Below are 21,300 nucleotides of genomic sequence, written 5' to 3' on the forward strand. Positions count from 1 at the left end.
TGATGAAATACGTGAAAAGGATAAGTAAAGGTTATAGAAGCTCGAAGAAACAAAAAGCTCAAGAACGCGTGGCGATGAAATTAAAACGCGAGGAAATGAAAGAGGCCAAAGCAGAAGAGTCTGATAGTAAAAAAGCCGAAAAAGCAAGCTCCAAAACTAAAACGAAAAACTAAGCCGTAGTTTTGATGTGATTACTTCTTGTTACCAGATTTTGTATAACTTGTGATATATACCCCGATGAATTTTAATCCTTGAGTGTCAGTTTCTTGTTTGGGACCAAATTGATTAGCTGCTTAATATAAACATAATTGTTAGGGGGAATTCTAATGAGATAAGAGGTCAGACCACAGTTCATGTTTCACTGTTCTAATTTAGTATAGAAATACATCTTGCGTAGGAGAGGTCGTCTGTGCGTATTTACTTTGAACAATCTAACGTGGTCTGTAAGCCATCCCTTTGAGCATAATAATTTTTTGCTGATCATTATCTGGTAAAATTGTACGTGACGGATATAAAAACTCAATTCAATGTTTTTTTTTCGATATGACTATAACTGGTACAGTTCTATGGCGAACAAAAGAACTTTATAGCCATAACTGGGACTCGGTGGAAGAGAACAAAAAGAAGGGACTGGCAGCACAGTACTGGCCGGCTGCAACGTGCTTTTCAATCGTTCCGATAACTAGTGATTTTTCAGTGATTTTGGTGTTAATATATCGTTAAATATATGTAGGGTTCTCTAGTTCGGGTCGCCGCGTGTGAAATGTGTAAAGTTCGTCCAAAACAAGCTGTCTAACAAGCGAAAATTGAATTTAAAACTGTGTTTCTTTCGGCTTGTTTTCTACTCTTTTTTCGTTACCTCAGTGACGGTGACGGTGTGAGGTATTAGTGTGCGAGCGCGAGTAAGAAACTAACAGTGACGTATTTGGCAAAAAAATAAACCGTTCTATACCAAAGAAAAAATATTTCACAAGTGTTTCTCATCTTGAGAAATAGTATTCTCAGCTGAACATCTGAAAAGCCCAAAAGCTAAGTATTCCTTTTTATCCATTCAAAGTTGTTTACATACACTCATATTCGTCTTGTCATTTCCTATCACAATGTGAAAATATTCCAACTGAACGAAATCTTATTGGAATTTGTTTTGCTATAATCAGTGATGCTGAATTGTGCCATAAATCATTGAACATGTTGACTCGCACAAGACTTATAATTAATACATGCAGTTTAGCCGAAGTCTATCAGTTAAACACTTTGCATAGCTTTCGTTTGCTTGTGTGTGTAAATCTGATGTTATTGATGCTGTTTTATTTCTTCGTTCGATTGCTTGGTTCAATTGTTCGATAGTTGGCGTTGTTCGAGTGGTTTTCGGTGAATAAGATATATCATATATAATACGTTGGCTGCTTGTTTCCATGTCTCTGGTACGTGGTTTATTCATGTCGGCAGAGAACCTAGTACATGAATAGTTCTTCCTCTCAGTACCACGGGGGGCTAGAAACATAGCAACAAAAATCTTTTTTTGTTTTTATTTGGTGTAGACCAGTGACCCGGGGTTGCCAGCTATGCAAATTGATTGATAAAAAGACTACGATCTTAAATTCAATCTGATGATTTTTGTTGGGCTTGTTTTATGATTAGTTTGGCTTTTGAAAAATGAGCTATAAATGCATGACACTCTTACAAGACAAAATAGGCAGTTTTACAATATAGTTTAAAAATAGTTTGAAAATTTAATATCGGGTTCGACAAATATTTGATCCTATCGCCTACCATGCCCTAACTGGTCGGTTACAGACATTTCACTTAGTTAAATGCTTTTATTTTATGACTTTCCTAGCTTTTGGGGAATTGTAATACACATAAACAATTTTTATTTAATTATACTGTAACCGTTTTGGTCGGGCTGACGATAGTCCACGACAGCTAAATTTTGATTTTGATTGCGATTGTTTTGGCATTTTGTTAATAAACTTAGCACTTTGTTTTGTTTGATATGCATATTTGCATTTTTCCTAGTTTTTAGGCTTTGGAGGCATGAAACTTTGCCAGTTTCTAAACTCAGTAGGTATCTTAGTTTATTTATTAAAAGGGAGAACCGGTGCGAAACATCGTGTCCCTGTGCGTCTCCATCGGTAGAAGGGAATAGTGCTGTCGTGCATAACGCGTCTTCGGTTCGGGTTAGTTCATCTAAGCACATCTAAGGGTTTTCAGAGTGTAGTGACTTCCCGATGTGTCTTATTTATTCATGTCTCACGTTGACCGTTTAGTCGGAGACTGCTCGTTCGTCGGTTTTATTTAATCACGTTGCAAACCGGAATAGGTTTCGTCTGGTCGATAAATATAGAGATTAATTCAATAGCTACGCGATGTAAATCTTATAAAGGACCGCCTCTGCCGAAGTGCGCTTGCTTTCTTGAAGCTATTCAGGATTATTAGTCACTTATATTAATACTTAGATGCTTCGGGTTGTATATGATTTTCGCGCGCGTCATTCACATAGGATCGCGGTGTTTGACAAGAAAGATATTCTCGTAATGAGCGAGAACCGCGCGCAACGGTGTTCGATTCCGTCTAATATCGTGAAGACATGACAACACAAACCTTTCTTTCCGCCGCGGTAGTAGAGATTCAGAAATAAACTCGGGCTGTCCGTTTAGCCGGAGATTTTTCACCAATTGCTTTGATATAAGCGTGTCGCCAATCGGAGTAGGTTTCGTTCGGTTTAAGAATATCTTGAATAATCTAATGGCTACGCAAAGTATACCTTTGAAAGGGCCGCGTTTATCGACGTGCGTTTCTGCGTTTCTCATACTCGTGTTTGGCCTTCTTGTGGTTTATTGGTTTAAATCAGATTCACATCGTGTAGTCGTATATGCGTGGCTCCAATAACATTATATTGTAAAAATCGGTCAATTTTGTGCTCTATTGAAATAAACCATGCACACCTGTGCGCGGCCCCAAAGGCATTGGTAATGTCTCTTGGTCTAAACCGGTACCAGATATAAATAAGCTAATTGTGTTTCTCTAGTCAGCCGGCTGACTATAGAATAAACCGAAAACAGCTTAATAGACGGATAGGAGTTATATGTATGATCGCATCACTTATCAAAGTGAATCCTGATCCAACGAGCCCTCCCCTACTAACAAAAACCTCCTTCCTGTGATCTTTGTGGAGATGCAGTGGTAAACACGGTCTCCAAATAGCAAGGGTCACACTAACATCCCTTACCTCTTCCCACCTGATTGCAAGGACGTGGCCGGCGTCGTTATTGATCCTTTAAAGTATTGAGTCACTAAAACTTGTACAATGAGAATGGTCGGTCAATCCCAACCCCATTCAGTTGATTCACTGTACAATTTTACTGATTCGGATCAATCACGGAGTGCAACCATTGATATGTGCAGTCAGTCAAGCTAAGCTAAGCTCAAGCTATAACTGGGACTCGGTGGAAGAGTTTTTTCTGCGGCGTTTTTTCATTAAACAATATAGAAAATTTCAGTTTCTTAATACATGATGAATTATAATTGTTGTTAACTTACAATGAACACCATGAACATAAAAATATCCGAATTTTTACAACCAAAATATTCAAAAGACTGATACATCCTTCAAACTATTGCCATAACTGGTGCACTTCCCCTATTGGAAACAAACTTGACTGAGGTGCGAACTATTCTCAAAAAATTCAAAAACATGAAAGCACCAGGAGACGATGGGATTTTCTATATCCTTATTAAAAGACTTCCCGAAAACTCTTTAAATTTTTTGGTAAAAATTTTTAACAGATGCTTTGCACTAGCACATTTTCATACAAAATGGAAAAATGCCAAAGTCACTCCAATTTTAAAACCCGAAAAGAATCCAGCTGAGGCATCAAGTTATCGACCAATTAGTTTACTTTCCTCTATTAGCAAACTTTTTGAAAAAATAATTCTTAAAAGAATGATAACACATATTAATGAGAACTCAATTTTTGCAAATGAGCAATTTGGGTTTCGCCATGGGCATTCCACTACTCATCAGTTACTTAGAGTAACAAATATGATTCGAACTAATAAATCTGAAGGCTATTCGACTGGAGCAGCTCTACTAGATATAGAAAAGGCATTCGACAGTGTTTGGCATAAAGGTTTAATAGCGAAAATGTCAAATTTCAGCTTTCCGCTTTACCTTACAAAAATGATACAAAGTTATTTAACTGACCGCACTCTTCAGGTTAACTATCTAAATGGTAAATCTAATAGATTGCCTGTTAGAGCTGGTGTGCCTCAGGGGAGTATCTTGGGCCCTATCTTATATAACATTTTTATTTCTGATCTTCCTGATTTACCACCAGGTTGTGAGAAATCTCTGTTTTGTGACGATACAAGCATTTCCGCAAAAGGAAAAAGCCTTCGTGTTATATGCAGTCGGCTACAAAAAAGTTTAAATATATTTTCTTCATACTTGCAGAAATGGAAAATTTCCCCTAATGCTTCTAAAACACAGTTAATTATTTTTCCTCATAAGCCAAGAGTTTCATTTCTCAAACCCACCCATAACCACGTTATTAAGATGAACGGTGTGGTCTTAAATTGGTCTGATCAAGTTAAATACTTAGGGCTAATTTATGATAAGAATCTTACTTTCAAGGAGCACATTGAAAATATCCAGTCAAAGTGCAATAAGTATATCAAATGTTTATATCCTCTTATCAACAGGAATTCTAGACTTTGTCTCAAGAATAAACTGTTAATTTACAAACAAATTTTTAGGCCAGCAATGTTATATGCAGTTCCCATCTGGACAAGTTGTTGTACAACCAGTAAGAAGACACTTCAAAGGATTCAGAATAAACTTTTGAAAATGATTTTGAAGCGTCCTCCCTGGTTTAGCACGAACGAGCTACATAGGCTCACTAATGTAGAAACATTAGAAAATATGTCAAACCAAATTATCAACAAATTCCGACAAAAATCGTTGCAATCCTCAATTTCAACTCTTAGCTCACTTTATAGCTGACTATATAAGATAAGTTTTAAGTTTATTTTAAGTTTTGTTTTATTCCTTTTTTTTCTTCTTGACAAGTAGGTTTAATAATTTTCCTACAATTACATTAACTTAACTGCGAAAGCTAATAACATTCAATAATATAAAAAAGCGTACAAATACATATATATATATATATATATATATATATATATATATATATATATATATATATATATATATATATATATATATATATATATATATATATATATATATATATATATATATATATATATATATATATATATATATATATATATATATATATATATATATATATATATATATATATATATATATATATATATATATATATATATAATAGTGTTGAAATGTCACCATTTGTGGCAGAACACACAATAATAATTCTGAATAGATATTAGTACATAAATAAATCATTACAAACATTCCCCCACCTATTAAAAAAAAATGCTGTTTTACCTGCTTTATTTTCAAAAACTAATTGCCGGCGATGAGTTGAAAATTTCATGAAATGGCAATGTTCTTTCAAATGGCTTTTGCAAATAATAAATGAACTCCAAGATAGCGTTCGCACTTTCAGCAGTCACACTTTAATCTTTCATTTAATTAAACACAACCTCACTCCAGAACCGAACTACATGCCACATTACGATTGTTGCTTGAACTGGCAAGCTTTAACCGCGATCAACTGCAGCAGAACGAATATCGGCGAAAACACTTCGCTATACTCTAGCCCACTCTGGCCGGACAGTTTCATACACACTAGGTATTTGAATCCAGCGGTCAGCAGCAAAAAGTGTACACTCCAAGATAACCGGTGCATCGCTTGCCGGTGTTTGTTGCCTAGATACATGCGAATGCCGACGATAACGCAAAAATAAGCATTACAAAAATCTCCGCAAAACAGTGGTGAAAACATTACAAGCCACTCGCTGGTACTGGTAGGGCCAGCCAGTGCTCCGCTAGTTACTTTTACCGTCAAAATGATGCTGAACACCAGAAAGGCGAGCATATTTAACAAAATTTCAAATTGTGTTATTCCTATCCACTTGACTACGTCCACCAGCTTGAAATAGGTTTTGATTTCCACTTCGTCGGACATCTTTCGGCGCGAGGGGGCTATTTTCGCAATGGTGGTAGGACTGCTCGGGAGGAAGGCCGCTAAATCTATCTGCTGATTGAGCGCAATTGTGGCGAGCTCAGTATTAGCAGTCGCACAGAACTAACTAAGAAGATACAGACGGTTACGTAGAGGGTTTTGGTTGTTTTGGTCTTACAGTTCGGTAGAGACGAATGTGCAAACACGAGTTCAAACGGCGTTGTTCGCTAAAGTCATCATCGTCTCTCAGCGGGTGAAGATCGTCTAGAACAGTTGCGCTATTTGGTTACATTATAGAAAAAAGAATATATTATATTTACCTGTTACAGTAATCGTAGAAGTATTCACCTCGTAGTTGAAAGCGTCCGGATATTCAGCTTTGATTTTCAGGGTCAAATTAATTCCTCGATTGATAGCTCTTCCCGTGCAATGAAGGAACACCTCACCAATGTGAGAATTTAATAACTCTAAACACTTCTTGAATTGAAACTGGAGCAAGGGTAAAAGCAACTTATATTGAGCTCGAAATTGATATCGAAAACGCAAGGGCTTACCGTAAAGTCAGATTTGTACGTTACGTAGATGTCGTTTTCTCTCGTGTAATATTTGGGCAACACTCGCTTCTTGAGAACGTGCCGATCACTAAACTTTCGTTCGGGTGCTGAATTGAATGAATTTCCGGTACGTTCAGATTTGTCACCAAACTGTACCTTATTACTGTTGTCCGATTTTAGCTTCCTTCGGCTGCTGTTCCGATCACTACCTGGCACCAACTTTAGGGAAGTACTTTCTTCACCACACTTTATTTCGTTGGACATCCTATGACAACGCACAATCAAAATTCCATCCGAGTGCGAATGTGATGGAAAACTATAGAATTTGTCTTACTAAATTTATATTTGATAAAAATTTGTATAAACTTATGTCAATTCAACGCGAGAGTCCGAACCAGAGATGCCAGATATACAGACAAATCTGTATTATACAGACTTTCTGTGTTGCGATACAGACACGCATAAGCCTACAGATTTTATACAGACATTTAGTATAATACAGATATTACACAGATATCTGATATTCTACATAATGGTTTTACCAGTATACACAAAAAAACGAACACAAAAACCAAAAGTCACTGTAGCCGTTGCTGGAAAAAGTGAACTAGGAACTGAACACTTTGCTGAACATATTAATCTTGCGTTTTTGAGAGTGAAATCATGACAACGGGAATCGAGTCAGGCTATCGGGGTTTTTATCGGCCCCGTGGGCACTAATCTGCCTGTTTCGCCCCCAGTAACAAACAGCTGATTGTCTCGATCGATTGCCATGCAGGTTATATTGGTGAAAAGACCGTTTGTTCTATTCGGAGCAATATCCAACGTTGAAGAATTGCTTAAAATGTCCCAAACCTTGAAGGTACTATTTTTATAACCGCGAGACTTCTGCCATCATGTATCAGTTTAGCTACATTACGACGAACGACGATTTTTATCGCGGGAAAGACTTACTTCTATCTGTTATTTAGATTTAAAAGATAAATTAGTTATCGATTAATCGACCAACTATGATAGACTCGAAAAAGAACAATCAAAACAAGCAATAAAACAAAACAATCTGACAGGTCGACAAATAATTAGGTATCAATGTATCGGTAACTTTTTTTCGCAGCGGTATACACAGGGGGGATCTATCTGTCAAACATCGTGTAACCAACATATTCGGCAACATGGTGTTTGTTTTGGTTTTTGTTCTTTTTGGTTATGAAATTGATCGATGTGAAATATTATAGAATTGGAACGTTTTTTTTGTCAAAACTCGAGAAACTGCGGAAAACTTTTATGAATGTGTTGTGTAGTGATTTTTTCCTCATTATCGTTCATAGTTACAAACGTCACGGACCAACAAACGTCATGGACCAGAGCTGATCTGCGATACCGCACACATATATGAAATTTGACAGCAGTGAATCCCCTCTGGGTATACAGACTTATACAGACATTTTTATGGATTATACAGACTTGCCAAAAAAAAGTCTGGCATCTCTGGTCCGAACCCAAAGGTGAATAACACGCTAATAGCTCAAATGTATACCCAATCGGTAAAAATAACCATTATAATTGCTTGACAACCCTTCCTACGTAACAGGTGCTATTTACCCTTGAAATCAAATATAAATCTCAGGCTTAAAAAGCGTTTATTGTACATAGGGTGTAGTGTAATGTAAGGGCCCACCGGGTTCACAACAAGAATTCATCATGATTTTTTCTGATTTTTTGATATATAACGCAATTCTCTTTAGAAAAATTACACGTAATTTTCGAACAATGTTCTTGCTTGAACGTCTGTCAGTGGAAAAACATTGTCCATTAACTGAGTTGTTTAGCTACTCACGGATTTCTGATTTTTATATAGCAGCTAAAGACATGGGCGCAACTAAGGAAAATTCCTAGGGGGGGGGCTAGTTTTCATACACTTCATTTAAAAAAATAAAAAATAGGAAAAAGAGTTACAATGCGCCTATTTAAAAACGCATAAAGTAGTGTCGTAACAGAAGACAAAATCACTTCAATCGGGAATAAATCTCCAAAGATGTATTGAATATCTTGACCATCTCTTCCAGCTGACACTGATTCGATATTGAGGCGAACTAGGTTTGGCAAACGGCTGGGCAGTGCGTACCAGCAGTACACCCGTGTTAGTCGGCATAAAATAGATCTCAGTGTGTTCCAAGGCATAATGCCATATTCTTAACTCCACGTGGAACCGACTGGAATACGAGCAACCATGAGAAGATTGGGGAACCGGTGGGAACTTGGTCGTATGCTGACAGGGAAGCGATAGTTGTTCTCCTTGGAGAGCAGCTTGTCTGAGCATCTGTTTTCCAGGATGGGGTCGGCCCGAACAGCGACTGATCCGAAGTGGACGGTGAACTATGAAATGCGGTGTCTCGCCTCTACACCCAAGACGGCGGCCCCGTCGCGAGACTAGGTATCGCAGCCCTAGTAAAGCAGCATGCTAAAATAAACATACTACGAACAATCAAGAATTGAAAACGAACCGGAATTACCCGCAATGATCTAGTGACGAAATAAGGCCGACGATTAGAAGCACGGTACATCGGTAGATCGCTTAACGCCTCGGATGCCGACCGGATCCTGCTGGATCAGCTAGAACTTCACCAGTTCGGCATCGTTGCGCTCCAGGAGCTTTACCGAAAAGGATAGAAGGTACGGCGAATTTGTGGCCGCAGGGCACAATTTTACCAGAGCGGCGGCACAAACAATGAGCTGGGTACCGGTTTTATAGTGCTGGGCAGGATGCTGAGTCGTGCAATCGAGTGGCAGGCGTTCAGCGACACGTTGTGTTTGTTGAGAATAAAAGGCCGGTTCTACAACTACACCATCCTCAATGCCTACTGCCCTCTCGAAGGACGTCCCGATATAGAGAAAGAAACGTTCTACGCACAGCTCGGGAAACTCTACGATAGCTGCTCGCGTAGAGACATCAAGATCGTCATTGGGGACATGAACGCTCAGGCCGGTAGGAAAAACATTTATAAGCCGGTGATTAGCCCGCACAGTCTGCACACCGTCACTTACGACAACGGCCAGGGATGCGTCAACTTCGCAGCATCCCGCAGACTGGCAGTCCGAAGAACTTGCTTTCCCCAAAAAGGCATCCACAAAACCACCTGGAGATCACCTGACCAACGCACAACAAACCAAACTGACCATGTTCTCATCGACGGCTCCTTTTTCTCAGACATACAAACGTACGCACCAATTGTGGTGGGGGTATTGGCATGACCACCTCGATCGAGTCTAGTGCGACGGAGTAAAAAGTTGACGATGTAGCTGATACGACCGGTATTTCTCTACGGAATCGATACATCAACGCTTCTGGCCTCAATGCTCTTGGAGTTTTCGAACAGAAGGTGCTGCGGACTATCTATTGTGGAGTACAGACAGACGATGGATAATGGCGACAGTGCATGAACCATGAGCTGCTCGCGCTGCTTGGAGAGAACCCTGTTGCACACCTGGCGAAAGTCAATAAGTTGCGATGGGCCGGTCGCGTCGTAAGGATGCCGGACGATGATCCTGTGAAATCACTTCTCTTCAGCAACCCTGTGGTGTAGGGGGCGCAGCGTGCGCGATGGTTCGACCAGATCGAATGAGACTTGCGGGTGATGAGACGTCTGAGGAACTGGCGAAACACAGCCCAAACCGAGCAGCATGGCAACAACTCCTTGATACAGCACGAGCCACCACGGCACTCGTCTTATTAGTAAGGGAAGTAAGAGAGCTAGGTTTGAGAATCGATCCTGGGCACAGTACTAGTTCTCAGCCAAAGAATGTTGACTTCTCAATTTGTGTTGATTTTGATGCTCTGATAGGAAGTATGGGATGTATTTAAATTGACTACAATTATTCTCTGGGAAATTCTAAGGGGGGCTTAAAACTTGCTAAGGGGGGCTGTAGCCCCCCTTAGCCCCCCCCGTAGTTGCGCCCATGGCTAAAGAGTGTAATTTTCTGAGCACAACGTAATTTTTCAAAATTTTATATCTGTTGCCGCTGCTTCTGGTAACGCTGAGCCCGTCGCTATCGGAAATTAATCCCTCGATCGAGTATTCGATCCCTGCGCAGTCGACATCAAAAAACGGTCTTTGACAGACGGAAATAAAACTTCACTGTCATTAAAAAAAAAAGAAAAAAAGGAAGATCAGAGATGCTTAGAAGTGTGGCAGAAAACGTTTCTCTTATTAATACACATTAATACAGTATTTGGCAAGTTCGATCTAATTTTCAATTATATAAAATATTTGTAAACGTAAGTTGATCTTAATAACACTCTTATTACAAATTAAACCTAAACTAAATGTAAATCTTACAGTAAAACAGTACAGTAAAACTATTAAATAAATCTACGGATCTAAATTCCAACCTAAAAATACGAGCCTACACAAAATTGTAAGTTTTGATAAAAATGATCAAAAATACGCTAATAAATATAATTCTAGCTTTAGCTGATCGAGAACCTTGAGTTTCACTGCTGAAAGACTGTGTAGTCCTTGTTCGCGTGAACAAACTAAAGAATTTTTGTCTAGAATGGCAAACAATGATAACGTGGATGACGGCATAAATGCGAGTGCTTGTGCTGCTTGTGATCGACCAGACTGGGCAGATGACATGGTTCAGTGCGACGAGTGTACCGAGTGGTATCACTTCAAATGTGCTGGCGTCACAGCATCTGTAGAACATCGTCGTTGGGAGTGCAGCGGTTGCCTTCCCATTAGTGTGAGCAGCCGATCTTCCAAAATTTCAGTACAAAAGGTATTGGAGCAGAAAAGGTTAGAAGAGGAGCAACGGATTCGCCGTAAGCGATTTCAACTGGAGAAAGCGATCGAGAGGAAGCGGATCGATCAGGAGAGAAATCAAATATTAGAAGAGGAAGAACTGGAGAAAACGTTCCTTAAAGAAAAATATGATCTATTGGAACGGCAGGAGGTACATGAAACAGAAAGTGTTGTGAGCGATAACTGTCGTACGACTCATGAGAAGGTTTCGCAATGGTTGGAGAATGACGGACAAGTAGAGCCTAATACTAGTACACCAAAGGTCGTACATACGAAGGCATCTAATCTGGAAGCCCCCAATCGAAATTCTCGTATGGAAATGAGCTCAGTTTCAACCTGCTCGATAAGCGGAGGGACAAATGCAAATTCTCTTCCTTCAGATGCGCTCTCCAGACCGAATATAACGTCAGATTTACCACCGCAACATTCTATCAAACGCTCAACCAACCCGATGCCCCCCGCGCCACCAGCCAGTGCCTTATCGGATGCCGCTACCATTGAGATTCCACCGTTACCGTTTCGATATACACCGTCGCAAGAAGTTGAACTTCCACCAAGGGCATCACGCCATGGTGCAAAAATTAGAAGAGCGCCACCGTTAAAACAAAGCTCGCGCCCGTTGGGTGCAAACAAACAAGTGCCCACTGCATTGCAACCGGATTTAATAAACCAATTGAGCGCCCTAGAGATGGGGCCTTCCTCATCGCAATTAGCAGCTCGTCGAGTAATGTCCCGGGACCTTCCGGATTTCGATGGCAACCCGGAAGAATGGCCTATTTTCATTAGCCAGTATAACATCACCACAGAAAACTGTGGCTTCAGTGATGCCGAAAATCTGACTAGATTACAACGGTCTTTGAAAGGCCACGCACGAGAATCTGTGCGCAGTCGATTGTTGTTACCCGCCTCCGTGCCTCAAGTTATTGAAACCCTTCGACTGCTCTATGGTAGACCAGCACTGCTCATATCCACTTTGTTGAACAGAGTACGCACGATGGCACCGCCTCAGATGGAACGTCTTGAAACCTTGATTGACTTCGGGGTAGAACTTCAGGGGCTCTGCGATCATTTGCAAGCTTCCGGTGAAATTGCACATTTGAACAATCCGTCGTTATTACAGGAGCTGGAAGATAAATTACCAACATCGCTAAAGCTCCAGTGGGGAATGCATAAGCAAAATAGCCCAAATGTAACCTTACAGACTTTTGCCGATTACATGTCACAAATGGTTACAGCTGCTAGTCATGTAACCAAGCTAGTTAACTGCTCCAACGATCGACGTCTGGGTGATCGTAGAAATAATAAATCGAAGGAGAAAGTGCTACTAAATACACACAGCTCATGTGACGGACAAAAGCCAACAACCAGTATCATCACGGGTGTATCAAAGAACTGCGTTCTTTGTAATCAGTCGGACCATCGAATAAAGGACTGTAAACGGTTCCATGGTCTCACTGTAGAAAATCGCTGGAATAAAATTCATTCCCTAAAACTTTGTCGTACTTGTCTCAATTCACATGGGAGAAATCGATGTCGGTTGGCAGTTAAATGCGGGATCGACGGTTGTGAATTCAAGCACCACCCGCTGCTACATTCGAAGGTTGAGAATGAAACAAAACCCACTACTGCTGAGAGCCACTCGCATCGCGATACTGAGTCAAAAGTTCTTTTCCGGATAGTCCCTGTAACTCTGCGAAGTAAATCAGCGACGGTGAACACGTTCGCGTTTTTAGACGATGGTTCATCTCTAACGTTGGTAGAGCAGTCAGTCGCCAACGAGTTAGGTGTAACCGGACCAACGGAGCCTCTTTATTTGAAATGGACCGGGGATGTAACACGATGTGAATCAGACTCTAAAGAGATCTCACTTGAAATATCGGGATTGGCTGGCACGAAATTCTATGGTATCCAGTCAGCCAGGACCGTATCTGAATTAAAACTGCCGGTGCAATCTCTAGACCCGTTCAGTCTTGCTCAGCAGTACCCTCACTTGAAAGGGTTGCCGATTTCTCGCTATGAAAATGCAGTGCCACGCGTGCTTATCGGTTTGGATCAGGTAAACCTATCGTTGTCGCTTAAATGTCGTGAGGGACGGCTGGGAGAGCCAGTGGCCACAAAAACTCGTCTCGGTTGGTGCGTTCAAGGAGGCGGACGCAATGGCATTTTGAAGCCTTTAGGTGTCTGCTGTTACGTTTCAGACACTAGAGCAGATAACGAGCTACGCGACCTGGTCAAAATGCATTTCGAGATAGATGATATTGGCACTAAGCCATTGATGGAACTGGAATCGGTAGACGACACGAGGGCAAAAAATATTTTAAGAGACACTACTAAACGCACGGATGTAAGGTTTGAGACAGGGCTCTTATGGAGATATGATCAATTCGAATTCCCGAAAAGTTATCACATGGCTCTTCGCCGGCTGGAGTGCCTAGAGCGGAGAATGTCTCGAGACCCTGCACTGAAACAAAACGTGCATCAGCAGATACAAGATTATCAATCGAATGGCTATGCTCATCGTGCTACAGACGAGGAATTGGTGGCCGCTGATCCTCGCAGATGTTGGTACTTACCACTGGGAATTGTGACCCATCCCAAAAAGCCCGGAAAAGTCCGTTTGATTTGGGACGCCGCGGCCAAGGTAGACGGCATTTCCTTAAACGCACTTTTGCTGAAAGGGCCAGATTTGTTGTCATCTCTGCCAGGAATTTTGATTCGGCTCCGCAAAAAACCCATAGCGATAAGTGGTGACATACGCCAAATGTTTCACCAAATTCGTATCAGACCTGAAGATCGACACGCACAGCGTTTTTTGTGGCGGGAAGATACAACCAGGAAACCGGATGTTTTTCTTATGGATGTGGCAACATTTGGCTCTAGTTGTTCACCGTGCAGCGCGCAATATATCAAAAATAAAAACGCCGAAGAATACGCGGCTGAGTTTCCACGCGCTGCAGAGGCCGTGGTGAAGTGTCATTACGTGGACGACTTGTTGGATAGTTTTGACACCGAAGAAGAAGCCATGCAAGTGGCAGCTGAAGTTAAACTTATACATAGCAGAGGCGGGTTTGACATACGTGGTTGGCGTTCCAACTCTCCAGCAGTACTGCGACATTTGGGAGAAACAGTTGTTCCGGCGGTTAAAAATCTGGACTTAGAAAAGGGAGACGGCGCTGAAAGAGTACTCGGCATGCTGTGGCTACCTACCGAAGACGAATTGGCTTTCTCAACTCAAATGCAGCAAGATATTTCAGAAATTATTGGCGAGGGCCGTCGACCAACCAAGCGACAGGTATTACGATGCGTTATGTCATTATTCGACCCTCTTGGTTTGTTGGCTACATACATAATTCACGGCAAGATTTTAATGCAAACGATATGGCGTTGCGGAACAGGCTGGGACCAAGAAATTGGAGATGAGGCATTTGACTTATGGAGAAAGTGGACCGACAATTTATGCCATATCGATAATATTCGGCTTCCTCGATGCTTCATTGGCCGAACTCCTTCAGGATCGATACGCTCTATTTAACTTCACACATTCGTGGATGCAAGCGAAGAGGCCTACAGCGCTGCTGCATATTACCGAATAATATTTGCTGATGGAACTATATCTTGTGTCTTGATATCGGTGAAAGCGAAAGTTGCACCTCTTAAACCACTATCCATACCTCGTCTAGAATTAAGGGCAGCCGTTCTCGGTGCTCGGCTAGCAAGTTTCGTGGGTGATAATCACACTTACGCAATCGACAAAAGAATATTCTGGTCGGATTCTAGTACAGTACTAGCCTGGATCCGGTCAGACGCTCGCAGATATCGGCAATACGTCTCTTGTCGAATTGGTGAAATACTCACGCTTACCGAAACTCAGGAGTGGAAATGGGTACCGACGAAAATGAACACTGCTAATGAAGCCACAAAGTGGGGTCATGGCCCCTGTTTGTCGCCGGAAAAAAAATGGTTTCGTGGACCAACATTTCTGCAGTACCCAGAACAGCAATGGCCAATCCAAAAAAGCAACGTTAAATTCGAGACGGTAGAAGAATTGCGATCATGTTTTGTGCACAAAGTAATTATACGCAAGCCAATAATAAAATTCGAACGATTCTCTCGGTGGGTGCGGCTTGTTCGATCGGTTGCATACGTGTGGAGATTCATAAATAACGCTTGTACCACGAAGCAGCACCGGAATCAAGGGTTGTTGAGCACCCAGGAACTTCAGAAGACTGAAAACACACTGTGGAGCATTTGTCAAAATGAATCATTTCCTGATGAAATAGCACAGTTGTAAGCAGGCGTTAGCGGGGTGGAGAAAGCATCCTCGATATACAAGCTTTCCTCTTACCTGGATGAGCACGGTATCCTGAGAGTGGACGGAAGAATAGGCGCAGCTGCAAATACCGAATTCGACACGAAATTTCCCATAATTTTATCGAAGACACACAGGTTGACAAACCTACTGTTAGACAATTATTATCGAGAAAACCACCATGCAAACTTTGAGACCACCGTCAATGAGGTAAGACAAAAATTTCATATTCCCCACCTTCGGGCAGCTGTACGAAAAACGGCTCGATTATGCCAATGGTGTAAAATCTACAAATCACAACCAACAACTCCGAGGATGGCTCCCCTACCAGCTGCCAGGCTGGCCTCCTTCGAACGTCCTTTTTCTCACGTCGGGGTGGATTTTTTTGGTCCAGTGACGGTCAAAATCGGACGTAGTCACGCTAAGCGTTGGGTGGCACTGTTCACATGCCTGACGATCAGAGCAGTGCACCTCGAAATAGCGTATAGTTTAAACACAGATAGTTGCATTTCATGTTTTCGTCGCTTCGTCGGTCGTCGTGGCGCTCCTCTCGAAGTCTATAGCGACAACGGTACCAACTTTGTAGGAGCGGAAAGGGTACTTATGCGGCAAATCAAAAGTGACATGGCGGAGGCGTTTACAAATGCTAATACAAAGTGGCTTTTCAACCCTCCTTCGGCCCCACACATGGGCGGAGTTTGGGAAAGGATGGTGCGATCCGTTAAGGCAGCGATCGAGAGTATAGATACGGGAAGAAAGTTAAATGATGAAGGGTTTTTGACATTGTTAATTGAAGCAGAGAGTATAGTAAATTCTAGGCCACTGACCTATCTACCCTTGGAAACAACTGAGCAGGAGGCCCTCACGCCGAATCATTTTTTACTTGGCAGCTCCAAGGGAGTGAAGCAGCCAGCAGTTAGGTTTGTAAATCAACAAGATGCATCTTTGAACAGCTGGAATCAGATTCGCCATCAGCTCGACATTTTCTGGCATCGATGGCTGAAAGAGTATCTCCCAACAATCTGTAGACGAACAAGATGGTTCGGCGATACCAAACCCATTGAAGTAGGGGATCTAGTTCTTGTTGCGGATAGTGCTAAAAGGAACAATTGGATACGAGGTCTTGTATCTGCGATACCGTTCAGATGGCAAAGCGCGACAGGCCACAGTCCAGACGAGCACAGGATTTCTTAGAAGACCAGTAAGCAAGCTAGCACTTTTAGACGTCAAATCTCAAGGTAAAACTGCTTCGGTCACGCAGTGTTACGGGGGCGGGAATGTTGCCGCAGCTTCTGGCAACGCTGAGCCCGTCGCTATCGGAAATTAATCCCTCGATCGAGTATTCGATCCCTGCGCAGTCGACATCAAAAAACGGTCTTTGACAGACGGAAATAAAACTTCACTGTCATTAAAAAAAAAAAAAAGAAAAAAAGGAAGATCAGAGATGCTTAGAAGTGTGGCAGAAAACGTTTCTCTTATTAATACACATTAATACAGTATTTGGCAAGTTCGATCTAATTTTCAATTATATAAATTATTTGTAACCGTAAGTTGATCTTAATAATACTCTTATTACAAATTAAACCTAAACTAAATGTAAATCTTACAGTGAAACAGTACAGTAAAACTATTAAATAAATCTACGGATCTAAATTCCAACCTAAAAATACGAGCCTACACAAAATTGTAAGTTTTGATAAAAATGATCAAAAATACGCTAATAAATATAATTCTAGCTTTAGCTGATCGAGAACCTTGAGTTTCACTGCTGAAAGACTGTGTAGTCCTTGTTCGCGTGAACAATATCATTTAAATGAAAAATAAAAATCACTCCAAATCACTACAATGACAGTTGGTATATGGGTGAACTGTCATTGTAGCGATTTAGAGCAGTTTTCGAGTAGTTTTGTTTCGTGACTTAAAAATTGAAGGACACAGATAGAATTTTTTTGAAAATCACATTTTGCTTAGAAAATACAGCTCTATCAGATGACATAAAAACTGATATTGTTTAGCCCGCTAAATAATTACATGATACTTTTTTAGGATCTCTCACGATACCGCAAATTCAAGAAGGCCTTACATTTTGAGTAGCTTCAACGTATATGAAGATTGGTTCTGTGTTTCGTGTATACTTATTTAAAAAACACAACCCTGACAATTGAAATCTTTAAGTTCGTGCACTGTGCATTTTTTTCATTTACTTTATGCATATTGGTGTTTGTGTGTTTTCTCTATCAAACATAGCGTTTTCCGGCAAGATAATAGTATATTAAAAAACACAAATTTATTATTACCGGCCAATAAGCGGAGTTATTCACGGAAAAACATCTGTCTGAGCTGACAAAATGTCTATCGAAATCGAATCGGCTGAGTACATCATAAATGAAGTTTTCGGACTGAACAACGATCTTAATATTTACCACTCTTTCCAGCGTCATTCGTTTAATCCAGCAATATCTAAAAGAATCAAACCTTCATAAAACGCTCCAAACACTACAGGAAGAAACAGGTGTTTCACTAAACACAGTCGATAGCGTCGAAGGATTCGTTTCCGACATTCACAATGGTCATTGGGATACAGTTCTGAAGGCGATACAATCACTGAAGCTTCCGGATAAAAAGCTAATTGACCTGTACGAGCAGGTGGTGCTGGAGCTAATTGAACTGCGGGAGCTGGGTGCTGCCAGGTCGCTGTTGCGTCAAACGGATCCTATGATTATGCTAAAACAGCAGGAAGCAGAACGATACATTCATTTGGAAAACATGTTGCAGCGGGCGTATTTTGATCCAAGAGAAGCCTATCCGGAGGGTGGCAGCAAGGAAAAACGTCGGGCGGCGATTGCAACGGCTTTAGCTGGTGAAGTGTCGGTGGTTCCATCTTCAAGATTGCTCGCTTTACTTGGTCAAGCGCTAAAATGGCAACAGCATCAAGGCTTGCTACCTCCCGGTACAACCATCGACTTGTTCCGCGGTAAGGCGGCCATCAGGGATCAGGAGGATGAACAGTATCCGACACAATTATCTCGACAGATAAAATTTGGCCAGAAAAGTCACGTCGAATGTGCACTGTTCTCCCCAGACGGTCAGTATTTGGTTACCGGAAGTGTCGATGGATTCATCGAAGTGTGGAATTTTACAACTGGTAAAATACGAAAGGATTTGAAGTATCAAGCACAGGATAATTTTATGATGATGGAACAGGCAGTTTTGGCAATGTCCTTTTCGCGTGATTCGGAAATGTTAGCCACAGGATCGCAAGACGGCCAAATCAAAGTTTGGAAATTAATTACTGGCCAGTGTTTGCGGCGGTTCGAGAAAGCCCACACTAAAGGAGTTACTTGCTTGCAATTTTCTCGTGACAACAGCCAAATTTTAACAGCTTCGTTTGACCATCTAATCCGTTTGTATGGATTGAAATCCGGGAAAATGCTCAAAGAATTTCGAGGGCATACTTCTTTTGTGAATGAAGCCGTTTTCTCACCAGATGGACATAATGTCCTCAGCGCTTCTTCTGATGGATCTGTCAAAATTTGGTCACTGAAAACAACGGAGTGCGTGTCAACTTTCAAAGCGCTTGGCAGTGAGTTAGCCGTAAACTCAGTGTTAATGCTGCCGAAAAATCCGGAGCATTTCGTTGTTTGTAATCGCTCTAACACCGTTGTCATTATGAACATGCAGGGTCAAATTGTTCGTTCGTTCTCGTCCGGTAAACGTGAAGGTGGTTCTTTCATTTGTGCTACCATTTCTCCCCGAGGAGAGTTTATTTACTGCGCTGGCGAAGATCTTGTGTTGTACTGTTTTTCGGTAACATCCGGTAAGCTCGAACGAACATTGAATGTCCACGATAAGGATGTAATAGGGCTAACTCATCATCCTCACCAGAATCTGCTGGCGACATACAGTGAAGACGGATTGCTTAAAATGTGGAAGCCTTGAACACATTTCTGATAAGTGTAGCAGAACTGACATTATATTTCTAAGTTTGACATTAGTAACAAAGATCGATAAATAGAAATACCCGAACTTCAAGTACCACGTGTTTATTGGTTTTAATCTAATCGAATTTTATCTACTGAAAAATGCTCAATTCTAGTCATTAAAAATGTCTTGTAGTTGAACGGTTTTCCCGACATTTGGTGTCGACTTCGAAGGAATTTGTTCCATATAGGATCTTTCAGCACCTCCAGCATTCTGTACAGATTTTTGAAGCTTCATTTTTTCCTCTAACATCTCTAGTGCTGCTTCCAGCACTCGCTCTTGATCTAGAGCCCCTTGTGTATCTAGATTCTTATAAATATCAATAAACAACTGTGTCGCTGTTTTGCTGTGCTGATCAGCCAAATTCACGGTATACTTTGGACGGCTGTTGTGGTGGTATATTCTGTAAAATTGCAATTTTATTTATCATTATCACATTCGCAGTATTTATCTAGTTACGCGCGAATTTTATCCTCAGCGTAAAAGATAGATCGCAATGGCACGTTCGGAGCAGGACGATCATAGCGGGGTTCTTCCTTAGGTGGGAATGCAACCACCACATCATACCAAAGTGGTCGGTCATCCCATTTCATGGCACCGGAACGGAGCAGACCTTGAGTTCTTTTGAAAAATCATTTAATTCGGAAATAATAAATTACCTCTTTTTTTCATAATACCTTGTTAAAATAGTGCCAATTTTCTCCAATCGACTGTGTGCCATTCTTATTCCAGTTTAGGACAAATACAACTATTCAACCCGGATTACGAAAGATCTAACAACATGTTTTTGTTGCACTTGGTTTTGCATGCAGCATTTGACATTAGTGATCAGAGATGCCAGATTGACAAGAATCCAATTGGCAAAAGTCTACAACTGCTCGAAAAACCAAACCAGAATAATCTGCTAGAAATCTGAAAATAATAAACAAAACGAGTAAGAGTTATAGCACAGACAGACGTCCAAGCAAGAACAACATTGATCAAAATTTCCGTGTAAATTTTCAAAGTAAATTGCGTTATAAATCACTCGTACACTAGCGCCGCCTGGTGACCTTATCGCTACAATACATTTTATTTCGCTGGTGCACGAAGCTGGCGGTACTGGTAGCGCTATCTGGTTACGGATTGCTACTACAAAAAACTTCACACAAGTTTGGAACTCAGCTTGGACGTCTGTCTGCGGTTATAGTTATAGCACAGAGAACAGACTAACAAGCAAACGATAAAAAGTGTGTAAAACAGATTGCGCACGCAAAAATATACTCTCCGAACTACACCCCCCGTCATGCTGAGTGGTAACTAAGATGTGATGTCGCTACCGTCGCCGTAGAGCGAACGGCATAGCCAATATATTTTAACGTCAGTACTAACGGGAGTGAAAAGTACATACAGTCTGTTTAGCGACGTGACGACATCACACTTTACTTTACCATTTAGCATAACGAGGGGTATTATTTGGAGGATAATTCATGGCACACATGCAAAATTTTACACACTCTTTCCAGACCGTTTGTTCGTCGCCTGTTAGTCTGTTCTCT

General features: G+C 41.1%; 5 protein-coding genes across 5 annotated transcripts; 2 read left to right on the forward strand and 3 right to left on the reverse strand.

The window, feature by feature from the left end:
* Positions 1-5,579: 5,579 nt before the first annotated feature.
* Positions 5,580-6,119, reverse strand: LOC129733860 (transmembrane protein 203). Its single transcript, XM_055695420.1, has one exon. The coding sequence runs from the start codon at positions 6,117-6,119 to the stop codon at positions 5,664-5,666; it is 456 nt and encodes a 151-aa protein (XP_055551395.1). The 3' UTR covers positions 5,580-5,663.
* A 123-nt stretch (positions 6,120-6,242) lies between these two features.
* LOC129733859 (ribonuclease P protein subunit p20) lies at positions 6,243-7,092 on the reverse strand. The gene is made up of 3 exons (XM_055695419.1): positions 6,671-7,092; positions 6,437-6,605; positions 6,243-6,380 (listed from the first exon to the last, which is right to left on the reverse strand). The coding sequence occupies exons 1-3, from the start codon at positions 6,932-6,934 to the stop codon at positions 6,262-6,264; spliced, it is 552 nt and encodes a 183-aa protein (XP_055551394.1). The 5' UTR covers positions 6,935-7,092; the 3' UTR covers positions 6,243-6,261.
* A 4,132-nt stretch (positions 7,093-11,224) lies between these two features.
* Positions 11,225-15,004, forward strand: LOC129717263 (uncharacterized). Its single transcript, XM_055667124.1, has one exon. It carries the CDS (start codon positions 11,225-11,227, stop codon positions 15,002-15,004), a length of 3,780 nt encoding a protein of 1,259 aa, XP_055523099.1.
* A 2,936-nt stretch (positions 15,005-17,940) lies between these two features.
* Positions 17,941-19,813, forward strand: LOC129723676 (WD40 repeat-containing protein SMU1). The gene is made up of 2 exons (XM_055678027.1): positions 17,941-18,155; positions 18,217-19,813. The coding sequence occupies exons 1-2, from the start codon at positions 18,130-18,132 to the stop codon at positions 19,718-19,720; spliced, it is 1,530 nt and encodes a 509-aa protein (XP_055534002.1). The 5' UTR covers positions 17,941-18,129; the 3' UTR covers positions 19,721-19,813.
* On the reverse strand, positions 19,809-20,598 carry LOC129723682 (probable 28S ribosomal protein S23, mitochondrial). Its single transcript, XM_055678041.1, has 3 exons — positions 20,440-20,598; positions 20,222-20,383; positions 19,809-20,165 (listed from the first exon to the last, which is right to left on the reverse strand). Exons 1-3 carry the CDS (start codon positions 20,481-20,483, stop codon positions 19,874-19,876), a joined length of 498 nt encoding a protein of 165 aa, XP_055534016.1. The 5' UTR covers positions 20,484-20,598; the 3' UTR covers positions 19,809-19,873.
* Between the last annotated feature and the right edge of the window lie 702 nt (positions 20,599-21,300).

The sequence above is a fragment of the Wyeomyia smithii genome, chromosome 1, assembly GCF_029784165.1.
Source record: "Wyeomyia smithii strain HCP4-BCI-WySm-NY-G18 chromosome 1, ASM2978416v1, whole genome shotgun sequence".
Lineage (NCBI taxonomy): Eukaryota > Metazoa > Arthropoda > Insecta > Diptera > Culicidae > Wyeomyia > Wyeomyia smithii.